At 37.2% G+C, this 11,769-nt stretch overlaps 1 protein-coding gene across 13 annotated transcripts in view; it reads left to right on the plus strand.

Moving 5' to 3' along the window:
* The window catches only part of Npas3 (neuronal PAS domain protein 3), an 872,828-nt gene that overhangs the window by 183,166 nt on the left and 677,893 nt on the right, over positions 1-11,769 (plus strand). The window contains exon 1 of one of the 13 annotated variants that reach the window (XM_087197272.1): positions 2,157-3,556. The exons of the other annotated variants lie outside the window; for them this stretch is intronic. Coding sequence (XP_087053398.1) covers positions 3,546-3,556 — 11 coding nt within the window. The 5' untranslated portion in view covers positions 2,157-3,545. Of the gene's footprint in view, positions 1-2,156; positions 3,557-11,769 lie in introns of those variants that run through there. 13 annotated transcript variants of the gene reach the window in all.

Consider the following 11,769-nt stretch of genomic DNA (forward strand, 5'->3'; position numbering starts at 1 on the left):
GCAGGGCCTCTGATCTTGTGCTTTTTGATTGAAGAAGAAGGAAGGCAAGGGAGGCAAGGGTGATGAAGCAGTGAAAAAAATATCTGGATATCTGAGTTACTTGTATACTTACAGGAAGAGTTTTTGTCTAGAGCTCAGTAGTGAGGTTTGAAAGGGAAAGTGGAGTTTGGTGGTTGAAATCATCAAGAGACCAGGTACAGTGCAAAGATGAAAGCAGAGATGTAAGGTCCCTTCAGGAATAAGGCTGGCGAGAAGAAGGGAAGCCAGGGAAGAGGCTGAAAGAAGAGTAAGGTGTAAGAGAGAAGAGCCTTAGAAGTCAAGGAAACATGCTCCTGAAGGCAAGTGCACTTGATGGTAAATGTCTCCTGCCACAGAAGACTGAAAGTGACAAGATGATTAGAGACCTTAATTAGGACAGTTTAACTAAAGCATCAGTGTCAAAAGCCAGATGATAGTGGCTTTAGAAACAAATGGGGACAGAGAAATAATTAACATTTCCTGGCAACTCTTAGGCTGCGAGTATTTTATTAGTTATTTCTTGGTTTTTCTGTTTAATTGTTCTACGAACCCTGAGAATTAGGTGTCTTGCAGATAAGAAATTGAGTCTTTAAGTATTAGTCCAAATTGCAAAACTTTTAAGTCCTAGAGCCAAATTTCAATTTCTGTCTCATTATTATTCTTAAATAATTTAGTATATAAATGTAATAAGGTAGGTAGGATTGATAATTATTTTCTCAATCAGGTAGGTATGGTTTATGAAATAAGGCAACTTCCTAGTCAGTTTTTATTGTAGTATAAAATTCCTCTCACTGTTATTTATATCATCATTATGCAATTAATAGGAGAATAGCAGTAAACCAAAGAATATAATAAGGTGTATTATTGGAATTAGCAATAAGAATCTCTTGTGGTAAGGGCATGTGTATACATAATACACACTATGGAAATGGTGAGAATGGTTCTGTTTTATGACACACTTGACAGTTATGGACAGATTTAGGTGCTATATAAGACATGAAACACGATGAAATACTTCATTCAGGAGAGATCAGCAGCCTGCCACTTGGTAAGTACGTATCACTGAGTCTTTAGGGCTGATCAGGATTTTATAATGCTCAATGTTATAGTTGTTCAGTGTGTAAAGGTATTAGTTAAGCCAGCTGTCATAATTTACCAAGTAATGTATTAATTGTTACTTAATGAATGTCTAAGGGCTAGTCAGTGACTCATAATAAAGTAATTACTAAAATACTAAATTACTAAAATAACATCATTTTCTTAACAGTAAATAAATAGTATAAAGTATGAATATACCCATTGTAAAACAGTTCATGGTTTTTGTGAAATTTGACAAGTGCTGAACATGTTAATTTTAATCAGACCATGTAAATAACAGAAAAATGGAAACTTTTGCTAGAATATAGTTACTGTTTTGTGTGGCTCTCTCTTGAAGATTAGCAGGCTGAGGACATAGCTCAGTGGTGTAGCACCTGCCTGGCAAGTGTGAGGCCCTAAGTTTGATTCCCAGTACCAAAAAAAGAAAAAAAAGATAACTATCTCTTGAAGGTTAGCAAACTCTTAAGTTTGTGTTGTGGTGACAGAATACAAAGGAAGAAAGAAGTTTCAGGAAATTCAGGGTTTGGGATTGTAGCTAATTGAGGAAAATTTCTTGGATTGAGATTCCAAAACTGTGGGAAGGAGGTCACATATTAAGCAGTGGCATTAGGGATCAATACAAAAAATGTACAGGAATAATTTCAAATAAATTAAAGGAAGTTGCTTATGATGAGCTAAGATAGTAAAATTTGCTTTATATATGAAAATAAAGAGAATCTCTGTTTTTGGCAATTCATAGATACTTGCATTTTTTTTTTTTTTTGGGTACCTGGGATCAAACTTGGATCCTTGTGCTTGTGCAGCAGGTGGCGAAACCACTGAGCTAAATTCCTGGCCCACTTGCATTTTTTTCAGTCCATAAATTCAAATTGGTTGTTGTTTAGAATCTGACAAAGTGAATTTTTTCTTAAACATAAACTCTTTTAGGAATTTTTGGCTGATTTTCTTCTTTGGGTTAAGAATGGAATGTGAACTTTTTTTCCTCTCACTCTCTTTTATTTGATGAGATTCCAGTCATGTTCTAGTTTATATCATAGCAGAGAGGTTTAAAATGACCTCTTTATGAATGCAGTTGCTACTGCTTCCTTTCTCATTTCCCTTGATCTCAGCATGGCTTTTGACAGTGTCAACTGTGCTATCATTTCAGAGTGCTTGAGGGAATTTCCATCCTTAAACACTCAATTTTACATCAAAATAATACTTGAAAAGCATAGTCTCATAGGCAAATATTTTATCTAATGTTTTTTTCAAGAATGCTGAAAATTCTGTTTAATTAGAACAATAGCTTATAGATGTCTGATTATTTTAATTTAGATTTAGAGATGGTTTCCACTTTATCATGTGACTAGGAGTTCTTTTTAAAATGTCTGTCCTGGACTGGTTGGTTTACCCTGAGCATAGGTGGCTTCATATATAAATAATCACTGGACATAAAGTGAACCAATGGAGCTTCATTGTGAACTAGAACTTACCCGTTTATGTTTAGCTGTGGTGTATTGTTGTTATAAAATTAGTTATTTCTTAAATAGGACACACATGTAAATACCGAATAGTTTCTCTAGTGTGAGAAACTGAAAGTGTAAATAAGGATGAAAGTGATTAAAATGAATAATTGATAATTTAAAATAGGAAAAGGTCCAAAGGTGTAGGGGTGGTGGGAGGGGAAGGTGAAAGGGAAGAAGGGAAAGGAAAAATTATGAGGAAAAAAAGTGGAAACAAAGTCTATGTAAATAGGGAAGGTCACACAGATAATGGGGGAATAATAAGAACTAAGATACATCATGTTCAGATACAGGCACCCAGTGATAAATGTAAACGTATTGTATACTAAAATGTACCAATAAATATATAAATAAAAAATTCATTATTTCTGTATCTAGCACCCTGTTACTATATTTATCTGTCAGATGTTAATATAGATAATGTCACTTCTGAGCTCTCTAAACTTTCTCCTGGTGGATGTGCTAACAGACTTTTTTTTTCATGATATGGGGATTAGAGAGGTATTCATGGGTAAATTTTGTCTTTGAGCTCTAGAGGACCCCAACCTTTCATTTCGGTGTTACTACATAAATAGAGCTTTCAGTCCTGGATTATTGATGCCAGCTTTTGTCCTTTAAGTGTCCTTCTTTTGCACATTATGCTAGCATATTCAACATTTGCAAATGTCACTTGAAAAATAGAACTATACTAACTCTTCGTATATCCCTTTCTAGCATGAATGCTTGGACTTCCCTTCACCTCTGCTGAGTAGCTCTTCTTCCCAGCTGGCTGTTCTGCCAAGGATACTTTTTTTTTAAAGCCCAGCAATCCCTGAAGTTATAGAGACTTTGCAGAAGTGAGGGAACCTTACTCCTACCTGAACTCTGGCATCTGACTATTGACCTTCCAGCAGAATAAGATGTGATGGCTGTGGTGTCTGATGAGTTATGCATTACATGTAGGTTTCTTGATTTAATTTTATATATTTCTTCTTGGCTACTATATTTTCTGGAACCCTTTGTTATATATTTCAGTTAAGGAAGTATATGTTTTCTTTAATGGTAAAGAATTCTTTTTTTTAGGTACCTGGGATCAAACTTGGGACCTTGTGCTTGCAAGACAGGCAGAGGCACCACTGAGCTAAATCTCCGGCCCAAGAACTCTTTCTTTTTTTTTTTTTTGGTACCAGGGATTGAACTTTGGCCCTTACATTTGTGCAACAGGTGGTGAAACCACAGAGCTAAATCCCCGGCCCAAGAATTCTTTTTTTTTAATATTAAAAATAACACATGTTGGTCCAGAGGAATGGGCTTCCCAGCCACCATCCATCCCACCGCTCCCGGCCCAGAGGAAGGGGCTTCTGGGCTGTCATCCATCCCGCTGCTCCTAGCCCAGAGGTGGGGGCTTCTGAGCTGCTGTCCCACTGCTCCTGGTCCAGAGGAAGGGGCATCCTGGCCACCATCCCTCCCCCTGCTCCCAGCCCACAGGAAAGGGCTTTTGGGCCGCCTTCTGTCCTGCCACTCCTGGCCAAGAGAAAGGGGCTCCCGGGCCACCATCCCTACTGCTGCTCCCGGCCCCTGTCCTACCTCTCCCAGCTCAGAGGAGGTGAGCCACGCGGGTGCCAACAGCACCCCCCCCCCCGCCCTGCTAGTCAAAATGAGAAAACATGTAAATAAGTCTCAGAACCAAACTTCCATATCACCTACAGCAACCCCAAAGGGAAATGAGATGCAGCACTCTGATACTCAACCACCTGGACCCACTGAAATGGCAACAAAAGGGGATCTGGAAAATATGAAATCAGAAATAATTTCTCAGATAACAGGAGAAATTGTGCTCCTAGTGCAAGACATGATTAATAAATCTAGAGAGGAGCTGAGGAACATGATGGAATCCCAACATGGAAACAAATGGAATCCATAAAACAGATGCAAATAGATTTCCAGGAGATGAAAAACTCCATTGAAAGTCTACACAGCAGAATGAGCCAATGTGAGGACAGAATTTCAGATATAGAAGATAAGATTGCAATTAATGACCAGGAAAAGAAAAATTGCTTCAAAATTGTAAGGGAACATGAGAAATCAGTGCAGCAGCTGCTAGATGATGCAAAGAAGAATAACATAAGACTGATTAGAGTCAATGAAGAAACAAGAGAGAGTGCAGATGACATAAAAAAAACTCTTCACAGAAGTAATGGCAGAAAATTTCCCAAGCAGGGGAAAAGAACTTGACATACAGATAAAGTGAGGCATATAGGACTCCAAATAGCCTTGATTAAAAAAAAAAATCTACACATAGGCATATAATAGTTAAGATTCCAGAAACTCAACAGAAGAACAAAGTTCTACAAGCAGTTAGAGAAAAGAAACAAATCACATACAAAGGAAAGCCCATCAGAATCACAGCAGACTTCTCAACACAAACCATCAAGGCAACAAGAGCTTGGAATGACATATTCCAAGCCCTAAAAGAAAACGGCCTCCAACCCAGATTGATGTACCCCGCAAAACTATCTTTCAAAATGGATGGAGAAATAAGATACTTTCATGACAAAGAGCACCTTAGGAACTTTGTGAATACCAAACCAGCACTCCAAAGAATTTTACACAATATCCTAGGAACAGACATTGAGGATCACAACCCCAGGAAGCAAAGCAGAATGAACCCATCTGGCATGACAAGAAATTAAATGTAAAGGGGGAGAACACAACAAAAAGAAAAACTCATGGCAATGACAAGTCAATACATTTCAGTTATAACCATCAACGTTAATGGTCTCAATTCACCAATCAAAAGAAATAGACTGTTAGAATGGGTCAAGAAGCAAAATCCAACAAAATGCTGCATACAAGAAACACACTTCATTCAAAAGGAAACTCATAGACTGAAAGTTAAAGGGTGGAAAACAATACTCCATGTGATGGGAACCCAAAAAAAGCAGGAGTAGCTATCCTCTTTGCAGATCAAGCAGATTTCAAACCAACACTGATTAAGAGAGACTAAGAAGGACACTACATCCTTGTAAAGGGAACAATCCAAGAGGAAGAGATGACAATCATAAATATCTATGTGCCAAACACTAGTGCGCCTAACTATGTAAAACAAATACTAACGGACATGAAAAGTCATATATGCACTAATACAATTGCAGTGGGGGGCCTCAACACCCCACCATCACAAATAGATAGATCAACTAGACAAAAAATAAGTAATGAAATACTAGAACTCAATCGAACTCTTGAACAAATGAACTTAACAGATGTTTACAGAGTCTTCCACCCCACAAAATCAGAATACACATTCTTCTCAGCTGCACATGGGTCATTCCCCAAAATACATCACATACTCACACATGGAACATGTTTAAGTAAGTGCAAAGGAATTGAAGTTATCCCCTGTATATTATCAGACCATAGTGTGATGAAATTGGAGATCCATAGCAAAAGAAACTCAAAAAATTTCATAAACACGTGGAAATTGAACAACACACCTCTGAATAACCAATGAATCACAGAGGAAATTAAGGAAGAAATCAGACAGTTCCTTCAATTAAATGACAATGACAGTGCAACATATTGGAATCTATGGGACACAATGAAAGCAGTCTTACGAGGGAAATTCATAGCAGTGAATATGCATATTAGGAAAACAGAATGAGCCCAATTAAACAACCTGATGCTGCACCTCAAGCTTCTAGAAAAAGAAGAGCAGGACAACCCCAGAGCTCATACAAGGGAGGAAATTATAAAGATCAGAGGAGAAATCAATGCAATGGAGACTAAGAGAACGATACAAAAAATCAATGAACCCAAGAGTTGGTTCTTTGAAAGAATCAACAAAACTGACAAACCCTTAGCCAACCTTATCAGAAAAAGGAAAAAAAAGGCCCAAATCCATGCAATTAGGAATGAAAAGGGTGAAATTACAACACAGCCAGCAGAAATCCAGAGGATCATCAATACCTACTTCCAGAACCTATACTCCAATAAGATGGACAACACAGAAGAAATGGACAGATTCCTAGATACATATGAATTACCAAAGTTGAACGAAGAAGACCGAAAAATTCTGAACAACCCAATATCAACCAATGAAATTGAAAATGTAATTAAAAACTTATCAACTAAGAAAAGCCTGGGCTCTGATGGCTCCACTGCTGAATTCTACAAGACATTTAGAGAGGAACTTCTGCCACTACTGTTTAAACTCTTCAATGAAATTGAAAGGGAAGCAATACTCCCAAATTCATGCCTGGAAGCAAGCATCACCTTGATCCCCAAAGCAGAGAAAGACTCAACCAAAAAGGAGAACTATAGGCCAATCTCACTAATGAACATAGATGCAAAAATCCTTAATAAGATATGCAAATAGAATGCAGAAGATCATCAAGAAGATCATACACCCTGATCAAGTGGGATTCATTCCAGGGATGTAGGGATGTTTCAACATAGGCAAATCAATCAGTGTAATACACTATATGAATAGAGCCAAGGATGAAAACCATATGATTATCTCCATAGTCACAGAGAAAGCATTTGACAAAATCCAACATGTATTTATGATGAAAACCCTACAAAAAATTGGAATAGATGGTCTCTACCTCAAACTGATAGAAGCCATCTATGAAAAACCAACAGCCAGTATCATACTAAATGGTCAAAAACTGAAATCCTTCACACTAAAATCAGGAACAAGACCAGGATGTGCACTATAGCCACTCTTGTTCAATATAGTTCTGGAAACATTAGCCACGACAATTAGACAAGAGAAAGAAATAAAAGGAATAAAGATAGGAAATGAAGAAGTCAAATTGTCATTATTTGCAGATGACATGATACTCTATATAGAAGACCCCAAGAACTCCACCAAAAGTCTTCCAGACTTAATAACCAAATTCAGTCAAGTAGCTGGTTACAAGGTCAACACACAAAAATCAATAGCTTTCCTCTACACCAATGACAGACTCACTGAGAGAGAAATAGGACAAATAATTCCTTTCACAATAGCATCCAAAAAACTGAAATACCTAGGAATCAACCTAACGAAAGAAATCAAAGACCTCTTCTCTGAAAACTATGGCACTCTGAAAAGAGAGATTGAAGATGATATCAGAAAATGGACAGACATCCCCTGCTCCTGGGTAGGAAGGATTAATATAGTGAAAATGGCCATACTTCCAAAACTGCTATATGGATTTAATGCAATTCCAATTGAGATCCCAGCAGCATACTTCATGGACCTCGAGAAAACAATCCAAAAATTCATTTGGAACAAGAAGAGACCCAGAATAGCAAAAGCAATTCTAGGTAACAGAGACATGGCAGGAGGTATCACAATCCCCAACCTGCAACTCTACTACAAAGCTACTGTGATAAAAAAAAAAAAGCTACTGTGCATGGTACTGGCAAAGAAACAGACCTGAGGACCAGTGGAACAGATTAGAAGATGCAGAAACAACTCCAGAACCACTTAGCCATCTCATCTTCGATAAAGGAACCAAACACCCTCACTGGAGGAAAGATGGCCTCTTTAGTAAATGGTGCTGGAAAAATTGGGCTTCAACTTGCCAAAGATTAAAACTAGACCTGTATCTCTCACCATGCACTAAACTAAAATTGAAATGGATTAAAGATTTAAATATTAAAATAGAAACTCTGATTCAGTTGGAACAGAGGTTAGGTAGAACTCTTGAAGACACTGGTGTAGGAAAAGATTTTATGAACAAAACCTCAGTTGCCTGTAAACTAGCACAATCAACAAGTGGGATCTCTTATTAAAAGGCTTTCTGCACAGCAAGAGAAACCACCAGCAGTGTGAAGAGACAACCCACAGTGTGGGAAAAAATCTTCACCTGCTTTTCCTCAGACAAAGGTCTACTGACCCAATCCGAAAATGGGCATCTGAAATGAACAGACATTTCTCAGACAAAGAAGTAGAAATAGCAAATAAATACATGAAAAAATGTTCAACATCACTGGTCATTCAAGAGCTGCAAATGAAAACCATGCTGAGATTCCACCTCACTCCAGAAGGAATGGCTGCTATCATGAAATCAACCAATAACAAATGCTTGTGGGGCTGTGGGGAAAGAGGAACCCTGTTCCACTGCTGGTGGGAGTGTAGACTGGTGCAAGCAGTGTGGAAATCAGTATGGAGATACCTCCAAGAACTAGGACAGGAAGAACCATTTGACCTCACTATTCCACTGCTGGGGATCTTCCCCAAAGAATTAAAAGAATCATACTACAGTGATATATGTGTGCCCATAGCAGCACAGTTTGTGATAGCTAAAACTTGGAAACAGCCCAAATGCCCATCAACTGGAGACTGGATAAAGAAAATGTGTGGTTTTTAAAAATAAAATGGAGTACTACTCAGCCATAAAAAATGAGAAATTAGAGACATTTATAGCTAAGTGGTTGCACATTGAGGCAATACTCTTAAGTGAAATAAGTAGGACACACATGCATAAATACCGAATAGTTTCTCTGGTGTGAGTAACTGAAAGTGTAAATAAGGACTAAAACATATAATAGGTAATGTGAAATAGGAAGAAAAGAGGCAAAGGGGAAGGAAGTGGGAGGGGCAGGGGAAGGGATAGAAGGGAATGGAATTAATATGAGAAAATGCAAAAATAGGGTCAAAATCTTTGTAAATAGGGAGGGATGGAAGAGTTGAAGGGAGGGGTGGGCAAGGGTGAAAAATAAGAACCAAGAGAGACTATGTAAAGGTGCAAACTTCCAATGATGAATGTCATTATATTGTATGCCTAATATGTACCAATGATTAAAATGAATAATTAATAATACAAAATAGGAAGAAACGGTCCAAAGGGGTAGGGGTAGTTGGAGGGGCAGGGGAAAGGAAAGAAGGGAAAGGAAAAATGATGAGAAATGGAAAAAATGGAAATAAAGTCTTTGTAAATAGGGAAGGGTGGAGGGGATGAAGGGAGGGCTAGGAATGGGGAAAAAATAAGAATCAAGGTGCATCATGTAAAGATACAAGTTCCCAATGAGAAATGTAATTGTGTTGTATACCTAAAATGTACCGATAAAAGAATTTACCAAAACAAAAACCACGTCCGTTGAAGTTTACCATAAAATATTTTAAATTTATTCATATTTATTTTTGTGCAAAAACTGTTCTTTTTTGTTGTAAAGTTTTAATATCTTATATAGACACCAGTTGAAGAACCTTTGCAGGTTTTTTAGTTTCTGATTATGAAAAGCAAATGTGATTATCTTGGATTCAGGTCATTGATTACAAACATAGCAGTCTGAATTTTTCATGGAGGAAAAATAGAACTGAGAAATTTCTCTTTAGATTCTTTTGTATTTCTTAAGAAGGAAAACAATAACAACAACAACATAATATATTGGCATTGGGACAAGTTGGGGTTAAGGAATTTTAAAATGAGTGAGTACAACTAGTTCCAGCAGCCAGTGCTCCACTGAAGAAAAGACATTGGTAGCCCATCACCTCAGGCCCTGAATGACTTGAAGTGAAGGGTCCTTTTCTAGTGAAATGGACCTGGTATAATTGGAATGGATCCTACTGGACACAGAATGTTGTGTAATGCAGTAAAGGTGGTAAAAGTAGACATGGTGTCAGGGTGCCTAAAAGCTATGATCATTCATGTGCAATAACTTCTTCTTTAAAAAGAAAGTTCCTTAGTTCTGAAAAAAATACAAATGCCATAGCTGTGGTAACTTGCCTATAAAATCTTTAACGCAGTGATGATGGGTATAATGACACATGCCTGTAATTCTAGTACTCTGGGAGTGTAAAGCAGGAAGATTGCAAGTTCAAGCCCAGCTCTGGCAACATAGTGACTTAGCGAGACCTTATCTCAAAATTTAAAAAAAATTAGAAATGGCTGGGAATGTAGCTCAGTGTGAGGGCCCTGAGTTCAATCTCCAGTACCTCAAACCAAACCAAACCAAAACAAAGCAACAACAAAGCAACAACAAAAAATTTTTAACACAATGGTATTAGCAGCTATTATTAGGGCCCTGTATACTTTCCTGAAATTTATGACTTATGTGCAGTAATAAAAATGGTAATTCAATTTTATTTATTCTCTTCAGTTACTTTAATGAGATAAGTGGGAGTATAGTGATTTACAAATGAGGAAATAGACCCAGGGAGGTGAGGCTCACCCTAAGATTTTTATTTAGTCAATAGCAGACCTGAGATTGGAACCCAAGGCAGCCTTACATCAGTCTGTGCTGAGTGGTTTACTTTCCCTAGCTGTTGTTCAGCTTACACCCTTTGGGCACTTCTTGATATGAAGGGACTTGTGAGGCTTACTTTATATTAGTAGCTATTGCTTCTGGAAACACAAGAGTAGTGGCCTGTGCAGTTGGGGTAGTGTGCTTTGCACATCTCTAATACAGTGATGGAACACTTTACAAATAACTGCTTTTGCCTGATCTGTGGAAAGAGGCAGTTTTTAATTCATTCATTTTCTAAAGTTTTGTTATACTCCAAAGGAAGCAGGCTTAAATCTACAAAAATAACTTTTCCCTTCTTTTTTCCTTGTCATTGATTGAAACAAAGATTAATGAATATGCTCAGACTTGCTGGCTCTTTCTTTTCTCTTGAAAAATTTGAGAAATAATGGGATCTCAATGCAATCAATGAAAAAAATAGAACAAATTGTTAAATTTTATGAAAAATTATTTTCTGGAAGAATTCAAGAGAAAATCCTACTGTACAGATGCTAAAGTAGCACTTTATATAAAAAACAAACTGAAATAAGCATACTTGAATTAGCGTGAAGATATTCAGTGATAAAGTGGATGTTTTTATTGACTAAAGATGAATAGTTGGACTATTATAGTGAAAATCTCAGCCAAGGCATCATGGATATTTAAGATTTAAATGCGACTTTTATATAGCCTCTGGCAACATCTGAGGAATTTGAAGACAAAATTGAATCTAGACGGCATCTTATTACTGAAGAAATTCTGCTTGATTCACCATTAACCCAGATTACTATTTTTTTCTTAAAGCAAGTGATCCATCAGTATTTATACTGTGTCTTCTGGATTTTTAAAGGCCATTATAACTGATGCTATTTAAAAAGAAATACAGATACAAAAGTCAATATATGTATGAGTACAGATGGGTACATATATACATCAGCTAGCTTTTGCTGTTTGAACC

Source organism: Heterocephalus glaber, unplaced genomic scaffold (assembly GCF_053883595.1).
Source record: "Heterocephalus glaber isolate CG9 unplaced genomic scaffold, H.glaber_assembly_v1.0 deba00001662, whole genome shotgun sequence".
Taxonomy (NCBI): Eukaryota; Metazoa; Chordata; class Mammalia; order Rodentia; family Bathyergidae; genus Heterocephalus; species Heterocephalus glaber.